This window comes from Heterodontus francisci, chromosome 1 (assembly GCF_036365525.1).
Source record: "Heterodontus francisci isolate sHetFra1 chromosome 1, sHetFra1.hap1, whole genome shotgun sequence".
Lineage (NCBI taxonomy): Eukaryota > Metazoa > Chordata > Chondrichthyes > Heterodontiformes > Heterodontidae > Heterodontus > Heterodontus francisci.
This window is the reverse complement of record NC_090371.1, coordinates 18,974,041-19,000,107: the sequence shown is the minus strand read 5'-3', so window position 1 is coordinate 19,000,107 and position 26,067 is coordinate 18,974,041. Positions and strand designations below refer to the sequence as shown.

At 46.1% G+C, this 26,067-nt stretch overlaps 1 protein-coding gene across 2 annotated transcripts in view; it reads left to right on the top strand.

Annotated features, from left to right (window-relative positions):
* Positions 1-12,639: 12,639 nt before the first annotated feature.
* aup1 (AUP1 lipid droplet regulating VLDL assembly factor) overlaps positions 12,640-26,067 on the top strand; it is a 72,263-nt gene continuing 58,835 nt past the window's right edge. Inside the window, exon 1 of one of the 2 annotated variants that reach the window (XM_068028701.1) lies at positions 12,640-12,909. In XM_068028701.1, the coding sequence (XP_067884802.1) occupies positions 12,869-12,909 (41 nt within the window). In that variant the 5' untranslated portion in view covers positions 12,640-12,868. The remainder of the gene's footprint in view (positions 12,910-26,067) is intronic. The other variant, XM_068028698.1, reaches the window with a different exon arrangement.

Genomic DNA, 26,067 nt, shown 5'->3' with positions numbered 1-26,067 from the left:
GTACAATCCTATAGAGGAGCAGAGTTGTCTGTCAGTAAGTACAGTAATAGCACATTTAATAATTTGGAAATCCTGGCAATTGTTATGATCATCTCGCTCATAGTTTGTATTAAACTTTTAGAGGTCACTTTTAGTTTTGGGGAAATTCAATGCATGGGCGTAAGATAATTTAAATTCTAGAATTTATAAAGATTGGAGGACCACCCAAGAGATTTTATTTCCATGTGTGCTTACAAGGACAAAGTTAGAGAGGTGAGAGACATAAAACAGCAGGTGGTCTTATTTAGTTGGAAAACTGTAGCCAGAATGTCTGGAAGAAATTGTCCTGTCATTGTTAGCATTATCAATTATTCATGTGCGTATTCAAAATCAAAAGGGATGTTTTGGAGTTGGAGGTAATTAGCGTAAATTGCTATCTGGGCCTCATGTGCCATGTTGCTATGGAGATAGATGATGCAAGGAGATGCCTTTTAATCAGGTGTTGTATCTCTGTGCTTGCTCACAGATAGGCTATTGGTTTTTGGAGGCAGTTGGCTTTGACAGCAGCTGGACGCAGCTGCAGGAAGGCCATCAGAAATCAGGGGTGTTTCTGATTTGAGTAAGGCCCATGCTCAGGCTGAAAATCCAGATTTATGAGAGTATAATGTGGGAAAATGTAAACTCATTCACTTTGGCAGCAAGAATAGAAAAGCAGTATATTTGAATGGAGAGAGAGAGACGGCAGAACTCTACAGTACAGAGGAATGTGAGGGCCCTGGTACATAAATCACAAAAAGTTAGTATGCAGGCATAGCAAATGATTCGGAAGGCAAATGGAATGTTGGTGTTTATTGCAAGGGAAATCAAATATATAAGTAGGGAAGTGTCGTTACAGCTATACAGGGCCTTAGTTAGACTGGAATACTGTACAGTTTTGGACTCCTTACTTAAGAAAGGATAGAATTGCATTAGAAGGTTCACTCAACTGATTCCTGGGATGAAGGGGTTTGTCTTATGAGGAAAGGTTGAGCAAGTTGGGCCGATACCCATTGGAGTTTAGAAGAATGAGAGGTGATCTTATTGAAACATATAATATCCTGAGGGGTCGTGACAGGGTGGATGCTGAGAGGATGTTTCCCCTGTGGGGGAGTCTAGAACTAGGGGACATAGTTTCAAAATTAGCTGTCTCCCATTTAAGATAGAGATAAGGAAAAAAAAATTCTCTCAAAAGATCGTTAGTCTGGAATTCTGTTCCCCAGAGAGCATTGGAGGCTGAGTCATTGAATATATTCAAGGCTGACTTAGATAGATTTTTGATCAACAGGGCAATCAAGGCATATGAGGAGGAAGAAAGTGGGGTTGTGGCCACAATCAGGTCAGCCATGATCTTATCGAATAGTGGAGCAGGCTCGAGGGGCTGAATGGCCTACTCCCGCTGCGAATTCTTGTGTTCCTGTGAGGTGTTGAAGAGAGCTGGAGTGTTGCCTAGCTGAATGCTAGAGGGAGAATCCCCAGGAAATCTCAAACCTTTGAAGACAGCTGAGAAAAGGAAAATCAAAGTGAATTCCGAAGACCTACAATACACGTGAACAAATGACTAAGATCCTGTAAAGTATAGGGTAACTCTTGGGGTGGAATTAAAAGTCAAAACGGCAGTGTTCTGTTGAGACTTAAAGTTTAAAGCATATATCTTCATGTTCTGTTAAGATTTTAAGTATGAAAAATAAATGATTTTAAAAATGTAGTGTTCAGTTAGTAGTGCTTATTTTGTTTAATTCTTGTACAGTGAAGTTTTTTTTTAAATCTTGTGGCATAATTCTTTCAGTAAGAACTGGGAGTTTGAAATAAAAACAAGAAATACTGGAACCACTCAGCAGGTCTGGCAGCATCTGTGAAAAGAGAAGCAGAGTTAACGTTTTGGGTCAGTAACCCTTCACTGACCCGAAACGTTAACTCTGCTTCTCTTTTCACAGATGCTGCCAGACCTGCTGAGTGGTTCGAGCATTTCTTGTTTTTATTTCAGATTTCCAGCATCCGCAGTATTTTGCTTTTATAACTGGGAGTTTGAATTTCTGTTTAAAAACTTTACTGGTCTCTAACGGGATCATAACATGATCATAACACAGATATTGTAGTTAAGGAGGAGGAGTGTGAAGTATTGGATGTGATAAACATAGGGAGAGAAGTAGTATTAATGGGATTAGCATCCTTGAAAGTTGATAAATCACCAGGGCCAGATGAAATGTACCCTAGGCTGTTAAAAGAAGCAAGAGAGGAAATAGCAGAAGGTTTGACCATCATTTTCCAATCCTCAGGAGATACAGGTGTGGTACCGGAGGATTGGAGAACTGCTTACGTTGTACCTCTATTTAAAAAGAGAGCAAAGGATAGACCGAATAATTACAGGCCAGTCAGTCTAACCTCAGTAGTGGGCAAATTATTGGAATCTATTCTGAGAGACAGGATAAACTGTCATTTCGAAAGGCACTGGTTAATCAAGGATAGTCAGCATGGATCTGTTAAGGGAAGATCTTGTTTGACCAACTTGATCGAATATTTTGAAGAAGTAACAAGAAAGATAGATGAGGGTAGTGCAGTTGATGTGGTCTACATGGATTTTAGCAAGGCTTTTGACAAGGTTCCACATAGCAGACTGATTAAAAAAAATAAAGTCCCATGGGATTCAGGGAAATGCAGCAAGGTGGATACAAAATTGGTTCAGTGGCAGGAAACAAAGGGTAATTGTTGCCGGGTGTTTTAGCAACTGGAGGGCTGTTTCCAGTCCCGTTCCACAGGCTCAGTACTGGGTCCCCTGCTTTTTGTGGTATATATTAATGACATGGACATAAATGTAGGAGACATGATCAAGAAGTTTGCAGATGACACAAAGATTGGCCATGTGGTAAATAGCGAGGATAGCTGTAGGCTGCAGGAAGATATTGATGGTTTGGCCAGATGGGCAGAAAAGTGGCAAATGGAATTCAACCTGGAGAAGTGTGAGGTGATGCATTTGGGGAGGTCAAACACGGCAAAGGAATACACGTTTAATGGGAAAATACTGAGAAGTGTAGAGGAAGTGAGGGAACTTGGAATGAATGTCCACAGATCCCTGAAGGTAGCAGGACAGGTCGATAAGGTGGTTAAGAAGGAATATGGAATCCTTTCCTTTATTTGTCGAGGTATAGAATGTAAGAGCAGGGAGGTTATGCTGGAACTGTATAACTCATTGGTTTGGCCACAATTTGAGTACTGTGTACAGTTCTGGTCAGCTCATTACAGAAAGGATGCACGAGAGAGGGTACAGAGGAGATTTATGGGGATGTTGCCAGGACTGGAAAAATGCAGCTATGATGAAAGATTGGATAGGCTGGTGTTGTCGTCCTTGGAACAGAGAAGGCTGAGGGGAGATCTGATTGAAATGTACAAAATTTTGAGGGGCCTGGATAGAGTGGAGGTGAAGGGTCTATTCACCTTAGCAGAGAGGTCTGTGACGAGGGGGCATAGATTGAAAGTGATTAGTAGAAAAATTAGAGGGGAAATGAGGAAAAACATTTTCACCTCGAGGGTGGTAATGGTCTGGAACTCACTGCCTGAAAGGGTAGTTGAGGCAGAGACCCTCAACTCATTCAAAACGAGTCTGGATACGCACCTCATGTGCCGTAATATGCAGGGCTACGGACCAAAAGCTTGAAGGTGGGATTAGAATAGGTGGATTGTTTTTTGGCCGGCACAGACACAATGGGCCAAGTGGCCTCTTTCTGTGCCTTAAACTTTCTAAGATTCTATAATCGAAAAGGAGATGAGAGAGAGGGGAAAGGGACCAGGTGCCCATATCACAAACAGGGGTAAAAATCCCAGGCAGCAGTGGCCCAGGGGCCAGATTTTCTCATCACCACATATCTTGGAGTCAGAACTGTGGGATCACGCTGCCACCTACTCTGAAGGCAATACTTATAAGATGCAATCACAGGGAAACAAAATGAATAAGTAAGCTGAAGACAGTTAGAAAAGTGCAATGAAGATAGCATAACAAGAAAGTTTATTTTTACTTTTTTCATGGGATGTGAGCATCACTGGCAAGGCCAGCATTTATTGCCCATCACTAATTGCCCTTGAGAAGGTGGTGGTGAGCCATCTTCTTGAACCACTGCAGTCCATGTGCTGTAGGTACACCCACAGTGTCGTTAGTGAGGGAGTTCCAGGATTCTGACCCAGTGACAGTGAAAGAATAATAATATAGTTCCAAACTCGGTTGGTGTGTGACACGGAGGTGAACTTGTAGGTGGTGGTGTTTCCATGCACCTGCTGTCCTTGTTGTTCTGGGTGCTGGAGGTTGCAGACTTGGAAGATGCTGTCAAAGGAGGCTTGGCGAGTTGCTGCAGTGCATCTTGTAAATGATAGACACTGCTGGCACTGTATGCCTGTGGTAGAGGGAGTGAATGTTTATGGTGGTGGATGGGGTGCAGATCAAGCGGACTAATTTGTCCTGGATGGTGTCAAGCTTCTTCAGTATTGTTGGAGCAGCACTTATCCAGGCAAGTGGAGAGTATTCCATTATACTCCTGACTTTTGCCTTATAGATAGTGGACAGGCTTGAGGAGTCAGGAAACAAGATACTCACTGCTGAATTCCCAACATCTGACCTACTGTTACAGCCACAGTATTTATGTGGCTCGTTCAAAAAAGTTTCTGGTCAATGGTAACCCCCAGGATGTTGATGGGAGGAGATTCAGCAATGGTAATGCTGTTGAAGATGGTTCGATTCTCTTGTGTTGGAAATGACAATTGTCTGGCAATGGATGATGCAAATGTTACTTGCCACTTATCACCCCAAGCCTGAATGTTGTCCAGGTCTTGCTGCATGCAAGCACTGACTGTTTCAGTATCTGAGGAGTTGCAAATGGAACTGAACATTGTATAGTCATGAGCAAATGCCCCACTTCAGCCCTTCTGATAGAGGGAAGGTCATTGATGAAACAGCTTTAGATGGTTGGGCCTAGCTCAATGCCTAGGCCCAAATATCAGCAAGTAAATATTGTACTCAACAACACATTATAAAGAAAATTGCGCGTGAAGCACTTAGAAGCATCCTGAGAGATGTAATAAGATGGTATCACAATGCAAGTCCTTTGTTTATTTTACAACAACATATATTTATGTAGCATAGAGTCACAGAGTCGTACAGCATAGAAACAGGCCCTTCGGCCCACCGCGTCCATGCCGACCAGAATGCCTATCTATACTAATCCCACCTGCCTGCATTAATTCCATATCTCTCTATGCCTTGCACATTCAAGTACCTGTCCAGATGCCTCTTAAATGTCGCTACTGTTCCTACCTCCACCACCTCCTCTGGCAGCTCATTCCAAATACCCACTATTCTTTGTGTGAAAAATTTACCCCTTTGATCCCCTTTAAACCTCCTCCCTCTCACCTTAAATCTATGCCCTCTAGTTTTAGTCACCCCTACCATGGGAAACAGACTTTGGCTATCTATCCTATCTATGCCTCTCATAATTTTATATACCTCTATCATGTCCCCTCTCAGCCTCCTTCGCTCCAGGGAAAACAGACCCAGCCTATCCAATCTGTCTTTATAACTCAAGCCCTCCAAACCAGGCAACATCCTTGTGAATCTTTTCAGCACCCTCTCTAGCTTAATCACATCTTTCCTGTAGTGCGGCAACCAGAACTACACACAGTACTCCAAATGCGGCCTAACCAACGTTATGTACAACTGTAACATGACGTCCCAACTCTTATACTCAATGCTTCGGCTGATGAAGGCAAGCATGCCATACACTTTCTTCACCACGCTGTCTACCTGTGTTGCCACTTTTGGGAACTATGTCCTTGCACCCCAAGGTCTCTCTGCTCAACAACACTTCCCAGGGCCCTGCCATTCACTGTATATGTCCTGCCCTGGTTTAACTTCCCAAAATGCATCACTTCACACTTGACTGCGTTAAATTCCATTTGCCACTCCCTTGCCCACTTTCCCAGTTGATCTATATCCTTTTGTAACCTTAAACAACCTTCTTCACTGTCCACTATGCCACCAATTTTGGTGTCACCTGCAAACTTACTAATCATGCCCCTTACATTCACATCCAAGTCATTAATATATATGACAAACAACAGAGGGCCCAGCGCCGATCCCTGCGGCACACCACTGGTCACTGGCCTCCAATCTGAAAAACAACCCTCCACAACCACCCTATCACCAAGCCAATTTTGTATCTAATTTGCTAGCTCACCCTGGATCCCATGTGTTCGAACCTTCTGGACTAGCCCACCATGTTAAAGTCCTTGCTAAAGTCCATGTAGACAATGTCCATCGCCCTGCCCTCCTCAATCCTCTTGGTCACCTCCTGATTTCCCATGCATAAAGCCATGCTGACTATCCCTAATCAGACCATGCCTTTCCAGATGCATATAAATCCTGTCTCTCAGAATCCCTTCCAATAACTTTCCCACCACTGATGTAAGGGCTCACTGGCCTGTAGTTCCCTGGCTTATCCCTGCTGCCCTTCTTAAATAAACATTAGCTATCCTCCAGTCTTCCGCGACCTCCCCGTGGCTAACGATGATACAAAAATCTCTGCCAGGGCCCCAGCAATTTCCTCCCTTGCTTCCCATAGCATCCTAGGATACACCTGGTCAGGCCCTGGAGATTTATCCACCTTAATGCATCTTCAAAACCTCCAACACATCCTCCTTTGCAATGTTGATTTGCTCCAGGATATCGCTGTTCCTTCCCTTGAACTCACTATCTTCCATGACCTTCTCCACAGTAAATACAGACGAAACGTATTCATTTAAGACCTCGCCCATTTCCCATCGCTCCACACATAGATTACCACACTGATCCTTAAGGGGACCTACTCTCTCCCTAGCTACCCTTTTACTCTTAATCTACGTATAGAATCTTTTAGGATTCTCCTTTATCTTATCTGCCGGGGAAATCTCATGGCCCCTTTTTGCCCTCCTAACTTCCTTCTTAAGTGCACTCCTACATCCCCAATACTCCTCGAGGGACTCGCTTGATCCCAGCTGCCTATACCTGACATATGCCTCCCTTTTTGTCCCGACCAGACCCTCAATATCCCTTCAATATAACAGGAACATGCCAGCCCTGAACTCTTCCTATCTCACTTTTAAAAGCCACCCACTTGCCAGACGTCCCTTTACCCGTAAACAGCCTCTCCCATGGGATCCCATGGGGCGGCACAGTGGCGCAGTGGTTAGCACCGCAGCCTCACAGCTCCAGCGACCCGGGTTCAATTCTGGGTACTGCCTGTGTGGAGTTTGCAAGTTCTCCCTGTGTCTGCGTGGGTTTCCTCCGGGTGCTCCGGTTTCCTCCCACATGCCAAAGACTTGCAGGTTGATAGGTAAATTGGCCATTAGCAATTGCCCCTAGTATAGGTAGGTGGCAGGGCAATATAGGGACAGGTGGGGATGTGGTAGGAATATGGAATTAGTGTAGGATTAGTATAAATGGGTGGTTGATGGTCGGCACAGACTTGGTGGGCCGAAGGGCCTGTTTCAGTGCTGTATCTCTAAACTAAACTAAACTTTTGAGAGTTTCTGTCTGATGCCATCGAAATTAGCCTTCCTCCACCTTAGGACTTCAACTTGAGGACCAGTCCTATCCTTTTCCATGACTATCTTGAATCTAATAGAGTTATGGTCACTGGTCCCAAAGTGCTCCCCCATTGACACATCAACCACCTGCCCAGCCTCATTTCCTAAGAGGAGGTTGAGTGTAGCCCCTTCCCTAGTAGAGCCATCCACATACTGCTTCAGAAAACTATCCTGGACACACTGAACAAATTCTTCCCCATTTGGTCCCTTAGCACTAAGGCAGTCCCAGTCAATATTAGGGAAGTTAAAATCAACTACTATTACAACCCACTACTATTACAGCGCATTGTACTGTTGAACTACAAGAAAGCCCCCAGCGAGTTAACATCTGTAGCACTTAAAGCAGCCAGAAGCACTGCACAAAGAACAGCCAGGCACTGTGCAAATGACTACGGGCAACACCTATGCAGTCATATTCAGCTGGCTTCAGACACCGGAAACATCAGAGGAATGTATGATGGCATTAAGAGAGCTTTTGGGCCAACCATCAAGAAGATCGCCCCCCTCAAATCTAAATCAGGGGACATAATCACTGATCAACGCAAGCAAATGGGCCGCTGGATTGAGCAATACCTAGAACTGTACTTCAGGGAGAATGTTGTCACTGAGACTGCCCTCAATGCAGCCCAGCCTCTACCAGTCATGGATGAGCTGGACGTACAGCCAACAAAATCGGAACTCAGTGATGCCATTGATTCTCTAGCCAGCGGAAAAGCCCCTGGGAAGGACAGCATTACCCCTGAAATAATCAAGAGTGCCAAGCCTGCTATACTCTCAGCACTACATGAACTGCTTTGCCTGTGCTGGGACGAGGGAGCAGTACCTCAGGACATGCGCAATGCCAATATCATCACCCTCGATAAAAACAAAGGTGACCGCGGTGACTGCAACAACGACCGTGGAATCTCCCTGCTCAGCATAGTGGGGAAAGTCTTTGCTTGAGTCGCTTTAAACAGTTTCCAGAAGCTGGCCGAGCGCGTCTACCTGAGGCACAGTGTGGCTTTCGTGCAGAGAGATCGACCATTGACATGCTGTTCTCCCTTCGTCAGATACAGGAGAAATGCCGCGAACAACAGATGCCCCTCTACATTGCTTTCATTGATCTCACCAAAGCCTTTGACCTCGTCAGCAGACGTGGTCTCTTCAGACTACTAGAAAAGATTGGATGTCCACCAAAGCTACTAAGTATCATCACCTCATTCCATGACAATATGAAAGGCACAATTCAACATAGCGGCACCTCATCAGACCCCTTTACTATCCTGAGTGGCGTGAAACAGGGCTGTGTTCTCGCACCCACACTGTTTGGGATTTTCTTCTCCCTGCTGCTCTCACATGCGTTGAAGTCTTCAGAAGAAGGAATTTTCCTCCAGACAAGATCAGGGGGCAGGTTGTTCAACCTTGCCCATCTGAGCGAAGACCAAAGTACGGAAAGTCCTCATCAGGGAACTCCTTTTTGCTGACGATGCTGCTGTAACATCTCACACCGAAGAGTGTCTGCAGAGTCTCATCGACAGGTTTGCGGCTGCCTACAATGAATTTGGCCTAACCATCAGCCTCAAGAAAACGAACATCATGGGACAGGATATCAGAAATGCTCCATCCATCAATATCGGCGACCACACTCTGGAAGTGGTTCAAGAATTCACCTACCTAGGCTCAACTATCACCAGTAACCTGTCTCTAGATGCAGAAATAAACAAGCGCATGGGAAAGGCTTCCACTGCTATGTCCAGACTGGCCAAGAGAGTGTGTGAAAATGGCGCACTGACACAGAACACAAAAGTCCGAATGTACCAAGCCTGTGACCTCAGTACCTTGCTCTACGGCAGCGAGGCCTGGGCAACATATGTCAGCCAAGAGCGACGTCTCAATTCATTCCATCTTCTCTGCCTCCGGAGAATCCTTGGCATCAGGTGGCAGGACCGTATCTCCAACACAGAAGTCCTCGAGGCGGCCAACATCCCCAGCTTATACACACTACTGAGTTAGCGGCGCTTGAGATGGCTTGGCTATGTGAGCCGCATGGAAGATGGCAGGATCCCCAAAGACACATTGTACAGCGAGCTTGCCACTGGTATCAGACCCACCGGCTGTCCATGTCTCTGCTTTAAAGACATCTGCAAACGCGACATGAAGTCATGTGACATTGATCACAAGTCGTGGGAGTAAGTAGCCAGCGATCGCCAGAACTGGCGGGCAGCCATAAAGGTGGGGCTAAAGTGCGGCGAGTCGAAGAGACTTAGCAGTTGGCAGGAAAAAAGACAGAAGCGCAAGGGGAGAGCCGACTGTGTAACAGCCCCGTCAAACAAATTTTTCTGCAGCACCTGTGGAAGAGTCTGTCACTCTAGAATAGCCACTCCAGGCGCTGCTCCACAAACCACTGACCACCTCCGGGCGCTTACCCATTGTCTCTCGAGATAAGGAGGCCGAAGAAGAAGAAGATTACAACCCTATAATTCCTACACCTATCTGTGATTTCCCTACATATATGCTCCTCCAGTTCCCTCTGACTATTGGGGGGGGCCTATCGTATAATCCCATCAAAGTGATCACCCCTTTCTTATTTCTAAGTTCTACCCATATGGACTTGCTGGACGTTCCCCCCGGGATATCCTCTCTAAGTACTGCCATGATGTCCTCCCTAATCAATAGTGCAATTCCCCCTCCTCTCCTACCTCCACCTCTGTCACGCCGGAAAGATTGGTACTCCGGAACATTGAGCTGCCAGTCCTGCCCATCCCTCAACCATGTTTCCGTAATAGCTATAATATCACAATCCCATGTACCGATCCATGCTCTGAGTTCATCTGCCTTACCTGTAAGGCTTCTTGCATTAAAGTAAATGCAGTTTAGCCTATCAGACCTTCCACGCTCCCTGTCCTGCCACTGCCCGGCCTGCCTACTGGACCGGCTTGCTTTAACTTCTACTTTTGCCTCAACCATCTCATCTGAGCGACCACTACTTTGGATCCCACCACCCCGCCAGACTAGTTTAAACCCTCCCGTGTAGTACTAGCAATCCTCCCCGCAAGGATATCGATCCCCTTTCAGTTCAGATGCAACCCGTCCCTCTTGTACAGGTCACCTCTGCACCAGAAGAGATCCCAAAGACCCAAGTAGCTGAAGCCCTCCCGCCTATACCAGCTCTTCAGCCACGCATTCATTTGCCTTATCCTCCTATTCCTACCCTCACTAGCACGTGGCACAGGGAGTAATCCTGAGATTACAACCCTGGAGGTCCTGCTTTTTAACCTACTGCCGAACTCCCTGTATTCACTTTTCAGGACCTCATCACTCTTCCTGCCTATGTCTTTAGTATGTACCACATGATTGAGGTATACAAAATTGAGGGGCATTGATAGGTTAGATAGGAAGAGACTTTTTACCTTAGTGGAGGGGTCCATAACCAGGGGGCATGGATTTAAGGTAAAGGGAAGGAGGTTTAGAGGGGATTTGAGGGAAAAAGATTTCACTCAGAGGGCGGCTGGAATCTAGAACGCACTGCCTGAAGAGGTGGTAGAGGCAGGAACCCTCACAACATTTAGGAAGTATTTAGATGCGCACTTGAAACATCATAGCATACAAAGCTACAGACCAAGTGCTGGAAAATGGGATTAGAATAGTTAAGTGCTTGATGGCCGGCACAGACACAATGGGCCGAAGGGCCTGTTTCTGTGCTGTGTGACTCTATGACAACTCTCGTTCTACATATCAGCTCTATTTCAGTCTTAAACAAATATCCCAGATTATAATATAACGTTAAAGATTCCTATTTCTGCCTGTCCTTGTTCTGTACGTGTCTGTTCATTTACTTGTGGAAAGAGAAGCAGAGTTAACGTTTCGGATGAAGGGTCAGTGACCCGAAACGTTAACTCTGCTTCTCTTTCCACAGATGCTGCCAGACCTGCTGAGTGATTCCAGCATTTCTTGTTTTTATTTCAGATTTCCAGCATCCGCAGTATTTTGCTTTTATGTTCATTTACTTGAGCTGCCCTCCTTGTATAATTGAAAGCAAAACTTTTCTGAAGAGAGATTAAGTTTCTGGAGCACATGCGCACTGAATGCATTCCGAACTGGGAGCAAAGCGGGCGTCTTGTGACTAGTACGCATGCGCGGAGATGCGCCGCCGTGCTGCATGCCAGGAGTTGTAGTTTGACCGCTTTGCGGAACATCTCCGCTCAGTCCGCAAGCAGGACCCTGAGCTTCCGGTTGCTTGCCATTTCAACACTCCCCCCTGCTCTCATGCTCACATCTCTGTCCTGGGATTGCTGCAGTGTTCCAGTGAACATCAACGCAAGCTCGAGGAACAGCATCTCATCTACCGATTAGGCACACTACAGCCAGCCGGTCTGAACATTGAGTTCAATAATTTCAGAGCATGACAGCCCCCCACTTTACTTTCATTTTTAGTCATTTTTAGTTATTTTTTCTTCCCTTTTTTTTTTTTGGCATTCCTTTTTACATTTTTTACAATCTTTTTTTGTATATATTTCAGTTCATCTTAGTTTGTTCAGTTTGCTCACCCACTGTTTTTTTCAGGTTGTTTTTCTTCAGGTTTGCACTTGCTGATGTTCAATATTCAGTATATTCACACCTAATCTGTACTAATGCTTTGTCTTTCAACACACCATTAACATATTGTTTGCCTTTGCTCCGTGACCTTTTGGTCAGCTATGTGGCCTGGTCCAATCTGCACCTTCTCCTTTGTTATCTCTTGCCCAACCCCCACCTCACTTGTTTATAATCTGTGACTTTTCTAATATTTGTCAGTTCCGAAGAAGGGTCACTGACCCGAAACGTTAACTCTGCTTCTCTTTCCACAGATGCTGCCAGACCTGCTGAGTGAATCCAGCATTTCTTGTTTTTGTTTCAGATTTCCAGCATCCGCAGTATTTTGCTTTTATATTATTGTTGTAGTTTTATCCAGTCAAAGCCTCATTATGCAGAGGAGGGGGGGACTACAGCTCCCGGTACGCATTGCGCGGAGGTGTGGACGCGAGCCGCGCCTGCGTCTTGATGACCCAATGCCGTTACGCCACGGTCGTTTTCCCAACATGGTGTCGGTGTTGTGAAGGCAAGTGAGAGAGAGGGATGGAGGCAGGAAAAGCGGCGAGGAGCGTTAATTGTGGCCTGTGAGAGGATCGAAGAGATCAAAAAAGGGTGCCCGGGTGCGGAGAGTAAGCTGTGGCTGAGAGAGAAGCGGCGGGTGCGGGGCCTGAGCTCAGGCCTGGGGGCCGAGGCCATGGAGAGGCCGCGGGTGGAGCAGCTGCTGGACTTCAGAAGGTAAAAGGGAGCTAGTGAATCAATACTGACCCTTACACTGATCCGTACATGGAATCTCAGAATTGTTATATCACAGAGGAGGCCATTGAGCCCATGGTGTCTCTACCGGCTCTCCGAATGAGCAGTTCACCTGGTGCGATTGCCCCGCCTTCTCCCTGTAACCCTGCACATTCTTCCTAGAGTTATACAGCACAGAAACAGGCCCTTCGGCCCATAGTGTCCGTGCCGATCATCATCTTCTTTGGCCTCCTTGTCTCGAGAGACAATGGGTAAGCACCTGGAGGTGGTCAGTGGTTTGTGGAGCAGCGCCTGGAGTGGCTATAAAGGCCAATTCTAGAGTGACAGGCTCTTCCACAGGTGCTGCAGATAAAATTGGTTGTCAGGGCCGTTTCACAGTTGGCTCTCCCCTTGCGCGTCTGTCTTTTTTCCTGCCAACTGTTAAGTCTCTTCGACTCGCCACGCTTTAGCCCCGTCTTTATGGCTGCCCGCCAGCTCTGGCGATCGCTGGCAACTGACTTCCACGTCTTGTGATCAATGTCACAGGACATCATGTCGCGTTTGCAGACGTCTTTAAAGCGGAGACAAGGACGGTCGGTGGGTCTGATACCAGTGACGGGCTCGCTGTACAATGTGTCTTTGGGGATCCTGCCATCTTCCATGCGGCTCACATGGCCAAGCCATCTCAGGCGTCGCTGGCTTAGTAGTGTGTATAAGCTGGGGATGTTGGCCGCCTCGAGGACTTCTGTGTTGGAGATACGGTCCTGCCACCTGATGCCAAGTATTCTCCGGAGGCAGCGAAAATGGAATGAATTGAGACGTTGCTCTTGGCTGACGTACGTTGTCCAGGCCTCGCTGCCGTAGAGCAAGGTACTGAGGACACAGGCTTGATACATTTGGACTTTTCTATTCCGTGTCAGTGCGCCATTTTCCCACACCTTCTTGGCCAGTCTGGACATAGCAGAGGAAGCCTTTCCCATGCGCTTGTTTAATTCTGCATCGAGAGACAGGTTACTGGTGATAGTTGAGCCTAGGTAGGTGAACTCTTGAACCACTTCCAGAGTGTGGTCGCCGATATTGATGGATGGGACATTTCTGATATCCTGTCCCATGGTGTTCATTTTCTTGAGGCTGATGGTTAGGCCAAATTCATTGCAGGCAGCCGCAAACCTGTTGATGAGTCTCTGCAGATACTGTTCATTGTGAGATGTTAATGCAGCATCGTCAGCAAAGAGGAGTTCCCTGATGAGGACTTTCCTTACTTTGGTCTTCGCTCTTAGGCGGGCAAGGTTGAACAACCTGCCACCTGATCTAGAATGGAGGAAAATTCCTTCTTCTGAGGACTTGAATGCATGTGAGAGCAGCAGTGAATAGAAGATCCCAAACAGTGTAGGTGCGAGAACACAGCCCTGTTTCACGCCACTCAGGATAGGGAAGGCGTCTGATGAGGCACCGCTATGCTGAATTGTACCTTTCATATTGTCATGGAATGAGGTGATGATACTTAGTAGCTTTGGTGGGCATCCGATCTTTTCTAGTAGTCTGAAGAGACCACTTTTGCTGACGAGGTCAAAGGCTTTGGTGAGATCAATGAAAGCAATGTAGAGGGGCATCTGTTGTTAGCGGCATTTCTCCTGTAGCTGGCGAAGGGAGAACAGCATATCAGTGATGGATCTCTCTGCTCGAAAGCCACACTGTGCCTCAGGATAGACACGCTCAGCCAGCTTCTGCAGCCTGTTTAAAGCGACACGAGCGAAGACCTTCCCCACTATGCTGAGCAGGGAGATTCCACTGTAGTTGTTGCAGTCACCGCGGTCACCCTTGTTCTTATAGAGGGTGATGATATTGGCATCGCGCATCTCCTGTGGTACTGCTCCCTCATCCCAGCACAGGCAAAGTAGTTCGTGCAGAGCTGAAAGTATAGCAGGCTTGGCACTCTTGATGATTTCAGGGGTAATGCCGTCCTTCCCAGGGGCTTTTCCGCTGGCCAGAGAATCAATGGCATCACTGAGTTCTGATTTTGTTGGCTGTACGTCAAGCTCATCCATGACTGGCAGAGACAGGGTTGCATTGAGGGCTGTCTCAGTGACAACATTTTCCCTGGAGTACAGTTCAAGGTAGTGTTCCACCCAGCGGTCCATTTGTTTGCGTTGGTCAGTGATTGTGTCCCCTGATTTAGATTTGAGGGGGGCAATCTTCGTGACGGTTGGCCCAAAAGCTCTCTTAATGCCTTCATACATCCCTCTGATATTTCCGGTGTCTGAAGCCAGCTGGATATGACTGCATAGGTGTTGCCAGTAGTCATTTGCGCAGCGCCTGGCTGTTCTTTGTGCAGTGCTTCTGGCTGCTTTAAGTGCTACGGATGTTAGCTCGCTGGGGGCTTTCTTGTAGTTCAGCAGTGCAATGCGCTTAGCGGCTATGACAGGTTCCAGCTCTTCAATGTGAGATTGAAACCAGTCTGCATTCCGTTTCACACAATTGCCATAGTTGGTCATTGCTGAGTCATAGATGGCGTCTCTGATGTGGGCCAACTTGGTCTCTGCATCCCCTGTGGGAGTGTTTTGGAGGGCTTTTTTAAGTGAATTTAGAAACTTGCGTAACAGCTGTGGATGAGAAATTTTGCTAGTGTTGATGCGCGGGCGGCCCTTCTGCTTGGAGTGATGCAGCTTCTTTAGTTTGAGTCCAACCTTGCTGCACACCAGGTAGTGGTCGGTGTGGCAGTCCGCACTGTGGAAGCTGCGTGTGATTTGAACACTGTTTAAAGAGGCTCGCCTTGTAACGATGAGGTCCAGCTGGTGCCAACGACGTGATCTTGGGTGCCTCCAAGAAACCTGGTGACAGGGTTTAGTGTGAAAGAATGAGTTGGTGTTGCAGAGCTTATGATAGGTACACAACTCAAGCAGTCTCTGTCCATTTTCATTCATCCTTCCAATGCCAAAGTGCTCAAGGCAGGAAGGCCATGAGTCATGGTCAGCCCCAACCCTGGCATTGAAGTCCCCCAGCAGGAATAGGTGTTCGGTGTTGGGGATGCTACTAATGATATTATGGCGTTTCTCATAGAACTGGTCTTTAGCTTCAGGTGGGGAGCAGCGTGTTGGAGCATAGATGCTGAGTAGGTGCACTAGACCAGAGGCGGTGAACAGTCGGATGGACAGTATGCGTTCCGAGCCATTTGAAGGTGGCTTTATCATGCTGCGTAAAGAGTTTCTGATGGCGAAGTCCACTCCATGCTGTCTTGGTTCTTCAGGATCCCTACCCTGCCAGAAGAAGGTGTAGTCTTGCTCTCTTAGAGATCCGCTCGCAGGGAGGTGTGTTTCCTGAAGTGCTGCAATGTCCACATTGAGTTTACTGAGCTCGTTGTTCATGATGGTGGTCTTCCGAGAATCGTTGATTTGTGTAACGTCATCCGACAGGCCAGGACACAGTTCTGACGTTTCAGCTTGCAAAACGAAGGGCTGGTACCTTCTTTCCTTTTTTGGTCGTGCTGTTTGGTGCGGTGTTACAGTCCACTTGTCGGGCAATGACCCTCAGCTCCAAGCACCCATTGAAGCAGGTGGACTGTGGCGGGACAGAACCTTACTGATGTCCGTGCCGGCCATCAAGCACCTATCTATTCTCATCCTATCTTCCAGCACTTGGTCCGTAGCCTTGTATGCTATGGTGTTTCAAGTGCTCATCTAAATACTTAAATGTTGTGAGGGTTCCTGCCTCTACCATCCCTTCAGACAGTGTATTCCAGATTCCAACCACCGTCTGGGTGAAGAAGTTTTCCTCAAATCCCCTCTAAACCTCCTGCCCCTTAGCTTAAATCTATGCCCCCTGGTTATTGACACCTCCGCTAAGGGGAAAAGGTTTCTTCCTGTCTACTCCATCTGGGCCCCTCATAGTTTTGTATACCTCAATCATGTCCCCCCTCAACCTTATCTGCTCTAAGGAAAACAACCCTAGCCTATCCAGTCTCTCTTCATAACTGAAATGCTCCAGCTCAGGCAACATCCTGGTGAATCTCTTCTGCACTCTCTCCAGTGCAATTACATCCTTCCTATAGTGTGGCCACCAGAACTGTACCCAGTACTCCAGCTGTGGCCTAACTAGCGTTTTATCATAACCTCTTATCTTCTATGCCTCGGCTAATAAAGGCAAGTATCCCATATGTCTTCCTAACCACCTTACCTACCTGTGCTGCTGCCTTCAGTGATCTATGGACAAGTACACCAAGGTCCCTCTAACCCTCTACTTCCTAGGGTCCTACCATCCATTGTATATTCCCTTGCCTTGTTAGTCCTCCCAAAATGCATCACCTCACACTTCTCAGGATTAAATTCCATTTGCCACTGCTCTGCCCATCTTACCAGCCCATCTATGTCATCTGAAATCTAAGGTTTTCCTCCTCGCTGTTTACGACACCACCAATTTTTGTGTCATCTGCGAACTTTCTGATCATACCTCCTATATTCACATCTAAATCATTAATGTAATCTCCAAACAGCAAGGGTCCCATCCCTGATCCCTGCGTTACACCACTGGTCACAGGCTTCCAATCGCAGAAACAGCCCTTGACCATCATCCTCTGCCTCCTGCCGCTAAGCCTATTTTGGATCCAATTTGCCAAATTGTCCTGGATCCCGTGGGCTCTTAGCTCCTTGACCAATCTCCCTTGCAGGACCCTATCAAAAACCTTATTCAAGTCCATGTAGACTACATCAACTGTTTTAACCTCATCTACACACATAGTCACCTCCTTGAAAAATTCAATCAATGTCTTTTTTTTTGTAAGAGCTCTTGATCGAAGATCCCTTTTTTTTTTGGTTAACTGGTGTAAATATATATGTGTTGCGAGTGTGTATGTGAGGGGCTAAGGTAAAAAGAACTTCAATATTTCAGTCCGTGTATTGACACTTTACTTCATTACTGGTTAAGACTTTTTTCATAAGAAAATGATAGTTTTGTTGTTTATTAAAGTAACCTGTTTGGTGTGTTTTATTCTGAGGAAAAAAGAGTATATGATTGTCCATATCAGTAAGTGGAAAAATTAATTGTGTTGTGACCTATGGAGAAATCGAACTAGAAAAAAAACAGTGCACTACTCCCGCCTCATTCGTAATACCATCTTCTCTTGAGAGTGCATGTGAGAGCGAATGTGTGTGTGAGTGTGTTGCAATCATTTCAGAGAATGGATATTGTTTATTAAGTAATTTCTTTTTCATATAACTGTCTGATTCCCTTTTGAAGCTTCAGTTGAATCTGCCTCCACAACACTTTCAGGCAGCGCATTCCAGATCCTAACGACTTGCTGCGGGAAGAAGTTTTTTCCTCATTTGGGGCACAGATTTAAAGGTGATGGGTAGAAGGATTCAAGGGGACATGAGAAAGAACTTTTTCATCCAGAGGGTGGTGGGTACCTGGAATGCACTGCCAGGAACGGTGTTAGAAGCAGAAACCCTCGACTCATTTAAAAGGTATCTGGACCTGCACCTGAAGTGCTGTAACCTGGCTGCGGACCAGGAGCTAGAAGGTGGGATTAGATTGGGTGGCGAGTTTTCTTTTTGGCTGGCGCAGCTGCAATGGACTGAATGGACTTCTGTGCTGTAATTTTTTTTTGGTTCTATGTCACTTTTACCTCTTTTGCCCTCTCGTTCTCGATCCTTGCACATGTGGGAACAGATTCTCCCTATCTACTCTGTCCAGACCCCTCATGATTTTGAATACCTCTATCAAATCTCCCCTCAGCCTTCTCTTCTCGAAGAAAAACAGTCCTATCTTCTCCAATCTATCTTCATACCTGAAGTTCCTCATCCCTGGAAGCATTCTCGTGAATCTTTTCTATACTGTCTCCAGTGCTTTCTTTGGTTAATCCACATTTGTCTATGTGACTATTAATTTGGTCCTGAATTATTCTTTCTAAATGTTTCCCCACCATCGAAGTTAAACTGACCTGTAGTTGCTGGGTATATCTTTATGTCCTTTTTTGAATAAGGATGTAACATTTGCAATTCTCCCTTTTGTGTTAGCTGCCAGTCTGTTTTCATACTCTCTCTTTGCTTCCCTTACTTGCCTTTTCGCTTCCCCTCTGAACCTTCTATACTGAACCTGGTTCTCCATTGTACCATCTACCTGACATCTGTCACAAACACACTTTTCTTCATCTCTTTCTCTTCTGTCATCCAGGGAGCTCTGGATTTATTTGCTCTACCGCTCCCCTTCACGGGAATATACCTTTGCTCTGCCCGAGCTATCTTTTTTGAAGCTAGCCCATTGTTCAGCTACTGTTTTTCCTTCCAACCTTTGATTCCAATTTACTCGGCAAAGATCCATTCTTACCCCATTGAAGTTAGCTTTCCATAAGTTAATTGTTCTTATTCTAGATTGTTCTTTGTCCTTTTCCATGTTCTTTGACCTTTTCCAAAGCTAACATTATGATACAATTATCATTGTCCCCTAAATGTTCTCCTACTGATAATTGATCCATTTGGCCCACCTTTTTCCCAAGAACCAGGCCCAGTAGTGCTTCCCCTCTCATTGGACTAGAAACATACTGCTGTAGAAAATTTTCCTGAACACACTCCAGGAACTCCTGCCTCTCTCTGCCCTTTACACAATACTATCCCAGTCTATATTTGGATAATTAAAGTCCCCTATTATAAATAGTCTATAATTCTGGCATCTCTCTGTAATTTCTTGCAAACTTGTTTCTCTAAATCCTTTCTACTCTTGGGTGGCCTGTAGACTCCACCAAGCAATGTAATTGCACCTTTTTTGTCCCTTAGCTATAGCCTAATAGATACTATCCTTGACCCCTCAGGGATATCCTCTCTCTCGCTCTGTCATGAGACATGCTGTGGTCCACACTAATCCTCACAGGCGTACAGTGTGTCTGTACTGACTCTTGAACTGTACATCGTGTGATTGAAATTGTGGGCCTCCACTGACTAATTGAGATTGTAGCAAGACATATTTATTCTTGTACTCTAATCCCCTTGCAATAAAAACCAATGTGCCATTTGCTGTACCTGTATGCTAACTTTGTGTTCCTTGCACAAGTACACACAAGTCCATCTGAACATCAAGATTTACAAGTTTCATGCCTTTTAAAAAAAATGCTGCTTTTCTACTTTTACTACCTAAGTGAATAACTGCACACTTCCCCACATTTACTCCATCTGCCACCTTGCTGCGCACTCACTTAACCTGCCTATCTTTTTGCAGCCTCTTGGTGTCCTCCTCACAGCTTGTATTCCCACCTAGCTTTATATCATCAACAAGCATAGATACATTACTTTCTGTCTCTTCACCTAATTCATGAATATAGATTGTAAATAGCTGAGACCCTAGCACTGATTCTTACAGCACTACTCTATTTAAAGCCTGACAACTTGAAAATGTGCCCCGTTTATCCCTACTCTTTACTTCCTGTCGTTAACCAATCCTCTATCAACACTAATATATTACCCCAAATCCATGAGCCCTTATCTTGCATCTTAACCTTTTGTGTGGCATCTTGTTGAATGCCTTTTGGAAATCCAAGTATACTACACCTACTTATTCCACTTTTATCTACCTTGCTAGTTGCATCCTCAAAAAACTCAACCAGTTTGCTGGTCAAGCGGCTGCTTTGCTCTGGAATGGTGGCGAGCATGGAAACACCACACCAAGTTCTCCAAGTCACACTGACTTGGAAATGTATCACAAATTCACAATCATTACAGCACAGTGGGAAGCTATTCGGCCCTTCGTGTCTGCTCTGGCACTTCAGAAGAGCAATTTACCTCCTGCCACTTCCCTGCCTTCTCCCACTAGCCCTGCACATTCTTCCTTTTCAGATAACAATCCAGTTCCCTCTTGAATGCCTCGATTGAACCAGCTTTCATTCTTTCACCATTCCTTCATCGTTGCTGGATCAAAATTCTCCCTTCCTGACAGCACTGTAGGTGTAGCTTCAACATGAAGACTACAGGAGTTCGAGAAGGTGGCCCATCACCACTTTCTGAAGGGCAGTTAGGGATGGCCAATAAATGCTGACCTTGCCGGTGATGCCTACACCCCCGGGAATGAAGCAATAAAAGATGGTGGTGTCATGAAGCCTTTTGTACAGGCAAAATTGGGTAATGTGGCAGAAGTGAAGGAATTTGAGGGGCTAGTTGGCATGTGGAGGCTGGCGATGTGCCAAGCATCGCTTTTTCAGATTCTTTTGAAGACCGGAAAGGTAACACTGTCTCAGACAGGTTTGACTGGAGGCTGGCCTCTGGTTGAGTTGTGGGAGCGATAATCCGTAATCTGGGTTCTGAGACTGCTGTTTCACAAGGCTGAATATTTCTCAAATAAGGTCAAAAGAAGCCAATGAGGACTGAAATCAGTCTCCAGTGGTACTAGAAACCCCTGAAGTTTGACAAGGTTAGGGTGGGGCTCACGGGTATGTGGGAGAGGTATTGATCCACAAGATTCTGTATTACCCAGACTTTGAGTGAAGATGTGAGGACTGGCTGCACATTAACGCTGTTGAGGGTCCAAACTCTTTTCATAAAGCTCTCTTTAGAACTAACCAACAAGAAATGTTTGCACCATATTTGATCCTAGGCGCTGAAGATGCAATTTCTCCAAGTGTCTAACTTTCTACGCCAACCATCCTCCCACCATTTACCAATAACTCCAATGAGAAAGGAGGCACTGCTAGACCTGGTTCTTGGGAACGCAATGGGCCAATTGGATCAAGTATCAATAGGAGAACATTTAGGGGATAGTGATCATTGTTTCATAAGGTTTCGGCTGACTCTGGGAAAGAACAAAGAGCAATCCAGCTTAAGAATATTTAATTAGGAGAAGGCCAGTTTCAATGGGATAAGAATGGAGCTGGGGCGAATAAATTGGAGTCAAAAGCTGGCAGGAAAACCAGTAGATGAACACTGGGCTACCTTCAAAGAAGAGATAGTTCGGGCACAGTCAAGGTATGTTTCCTCAGAGGGGAAAAGTAGGGCAAACAAATCGACAGCTCCATTGATGACAAAACAGGTAGAGATTAAGATAAAGAAGAAAAAATGTGCTTATGACAGATGCCAAGTAGAATTAGAATTAGAACATTACAGCGCAGTACAGGCCCTTCGGCCCTCGATGCTGCGCCGACCTGTGAAACCATCTGACCTACACTATTCCATTTTCATCCATATGTCTATCCAATGACCACTTAAATGCCCTTAAAGTTGGCGAGTCTACTACTGTTGCAGGCAGGGCGTTCCACGCCCCTACTACTCTCTGAATAAAGAAACTACCTCTTACATCTGTCCTATATCTATACCCCTTTCCTATCCTGAGTGGTGTGAAACAGGGCTGTGTTCTCGCACCCACACTTTTTGGGATTTTCTTCTCCCTGCTGCTTTCACATGCGTTCAAATCCTCTGAAGAAGGAATTTTCCTCCACACAAGATCAGGGGGCAGGTTGTTCAACCTTGCCCGTCTAAGAGCGAAGTCCAAAGTACGGAAAGTCCTCATCAGAGAACTCCTCTTTGCTGACGATGCTGCTTTAACATCTCACACTGAAGAATGCCTGCAGAGTCTCATCGACAGGTTTGCGTCTGCCTGCAATGAATTTGGCCTAACCATCAGCCTCAAGAAAACGAACATCATGGGGCAGGATGTCAGAAATGCTCCATCCATCAATATTGGCGACCACGCTCTGGAAGTGGTTCAAGAGTTCACCTACCTAGGCTCAACTATCACCAGTAACTTGTCTCTAGATGCAGAAATCAACAAGCGCATGGGTAAGGCTTCCACTGCTATGTTCAGACTGGCCAAGAGAGTGTGGGAAAATGGCGCACTGACACGGAACACAAAAGTCCGAGTGTATCAGGCCTGTGTCCTCAGTACCTTGCTCTACGGCAGCGAGGCCTGGACAACGTATGCCAGCCAAGAGCGACGTCTCAATTCATTCCATCTTCGCTGCCTTCGGAGAATACTTGGCATCAGGTGGCAGGACTATATCTCCAACACAGAAGTCCTTGAAGCGGCCAACATCCCCAGCTTATACACACTACTGAGTCAGCGGCGCTTGAGATGGCTTGGTCATGTGAGCCGCATGGAAGATGGCAGGATCCCCAAAGACACATTGTACAGCGAGCTCGCCACTGGTATCAGACCCACCGGCCGTCCATGTCTCCGTTATAAAGACGTCTGCAAACGCGACATGAAATCGTGTGACATTGATCACAAGTCGTGGGAGTCAGTTGCCAGCATTCGCCAGAGCTGGCGGGCAGCCATAAAGACAGGGCTAAATTGTGGCGAGTCGAAGAGACTTAGTAGTTGGCAGGAAAAAAGACAGAGGCGCAAGGGGAGAGCCAACTGTGCAACAGCCCCAACAGACAAATTTCTCTGCAGCACCTGTGGAAGAGCCTGTCACTCCAGAATTGGCCTTTATAGCCACTCCAGGCGCTGCTTTACAAACCACTGACCACCTCCAGGCGCGTATCCATTGTCTCTCGAGATAAGGAGGCCCAAAAGAAAAAAAAAAAAAATATCTATCACCCCTCAACTTAAAGCTATGTCCCCTCGTGTTTGCCATCACCATCCGAGGAAAAAGACTCTCACTATCCACCCTATCTAACCCTCTGATTATCTTCTATGTCTCTATTAAGTCACCTCTCCCCCTCCTTCTCTCCAACGAAAACAACCTCAAGTCCCTCAGCCTTTCCTCGTAAGACCTTCCCTCCATACCAGGCACCATCCTAGTAAATCTCCTCTGCACCCTTTCCAAAGCTTCCACATCCTTCCTATAATGCGGTGACCAGACCTGCACGCAATACTCCAGGTGCGGCCTCACCAGAGTTTTGTACAGCTGCAGCATGATTTCGTGGCTCCGAAACTCGATCCCCCTACTAATAAAAGCTAACACACCATATGCCTTCTTAACAGCCCTATTAACCTGGGTAGCAACTTTCAGGGATTTATGTACCTGGACACCAAGATCTCTCTGCTCATCTACACTACCAAGAATCTTCCTATTAGCCCAGTACTCTGCATTCCTGTTACTCCTTCCAAAGTGAATCACCTCACACTTTTCCGCATTAAACTCCATTTGCCATCTCTCAGCCCAGCTCTGCAGCCTATCTGTGTCCCTCTGTACCCTACAACATCCTTCGGCACTATCCACAACTCCACCGACCTTCGTGTCATCCGCAAATTTACTAACCCACCCTTCTACACCCTCTTCCAGGTCATTTATAAAAATGACAAACAGCAGTGGCCCCAAAACAGATCCTTGCGGTACACCACTAGTAACTAAACTCCAGGATGAACATTTGCCATCAACCACCACCCTCTTTCTTCTTTCAGCTAGCCAATTTCTGATCCAAAGCTCTAAATCACCTTCAACCCCATACTTCCGTATTTTCTGCAATAGCCTACCGTGGGGAACCTTATCAAACGCCTTACTGAAATCCATATACACCACATCCACGGCTTTACCCTCATCCACCTGTTTGGTCACCTTCTCGAAAAACTCAATAAGGTTTGTGAGGCACGACCTACCCTTCACAAAACCGTGCTGACTATCGCTAATGAACTTATTCTTTTCAAGATGATTATAAATCCTATCTCTTATAACCTTTTCCAACATTTTACCCACAACCGAAGTAAGGCTCACAGGTCTATAATTACCAGGGCTGTCTCTACTCTCCTTCTTGAACAAGGGGACAACATTTGCTATCCTCCAGTCTTCCGGCACTATTCCTGTCGACAATGACGACATAAAGATCAAGGACAAAGGCTCTGCAATCTCCTCCCTGGCTTCCCAGAGAATCCTAGGATAAATCCCATCTGGCCCAGGGGACTTATCTATTTTCACACTTTCCAAAATTGCTAACACCTCCTCCTTGTGAACCTCAATCCCATCTAGCCTAGTAGTCTGAATCTCAGTATTCTCCTCGACAACATTTTCTTTCTCTACTGTAAATACTGACGAAAAATATTAATTTAACGCTTCCCCTATCTCCTCTGATTCCACACACAACTTCCCACTACTATCCTTGATTGGCCCTTGTCTAACTCTAGTCATTCTTTTATTCCTGATATACCTATAGAAAGCCTTAGGATTTTCCTTGATCCTATCCGCCAATGACTTCTCGTGTCCTCTCCTTGCTCTTAGCTCTCCCTTTAGATCCTTCCTGGCTAGCTTGTAACTCTCAAGCGCCCTAACTGAGCCTTCACGTCTCATCCTAACATAAGCCGCCTTCTTCCTCTTGACCAGCGCTTCAACTTCTTTAGTAAACCACGGCTCCCTCGCTCGACAACTTCCTCCCTGCCTGACAGGTACATACTTATCAAGGACACGCAGTAGCTGCTCCTTGAATAAGCTCCACATTTCGATTGTGCCCATCCCCTGCAGTTTCCTTCCCCATCTTACGCATCCTAAATCTTGCCTAATCGCATCATAATTTCCTTTCCCCCAGCTATAATTCTTGCCCTGCGGTATATACCTGTCCCTGCCCATCTCTAAGGTAAACCTAACCGAATTGTGATCACTATCACCAAAGTGCTCACCTACATCTAAATCTAACACCTGGCCGGGTTCATTACCCAGTACCAAATCCAATGTGGCATCGCCCCTGGTTGGCCTGTCTACATACTGTGTCAGAAAACCCTCCTGCACACACTGGACAAAAACTGACCCATCTAAAGTACTCGAACTATAGTATTTCTGGTCGATATTTGGAAAGTTAAAGTCCCCCATAACAACTACCCTGTTACTCTCGCCCCTGTCGAGAATCATCTTCGCTATCCTTTCCTCTACATCTCTGGAACTATTCGGAGGTCTGTAGAAGACTCCCAACAGGGTGACCTCACCTCTCCTGTTTCTAACCTCGGCCCATACTACCTCAGTAGACGAGTCCTCAAACGTCCTTTCTGCCGCTGTAATACTCTCCTTGATTAACAATGCCACACCCCCCCCTCTTTTACCATCTTCTCTGTTCTTACTGAAACATCTAAATCCCGGAACCTGCAACATCCATTCCTGCCCCTGCTCTACCCATGTCTCTGACATGGAAAATACTGTTGCGATCCAGGCTGAATATAGAAGGACCAGAGGGGAAGTGAAAAAACAAATAAGAGAAACAAAGAGAGAGCATGAAAAGAGATCGTCAGATAGCATTAAAGGAAATCCCAAGGTTTTCTATA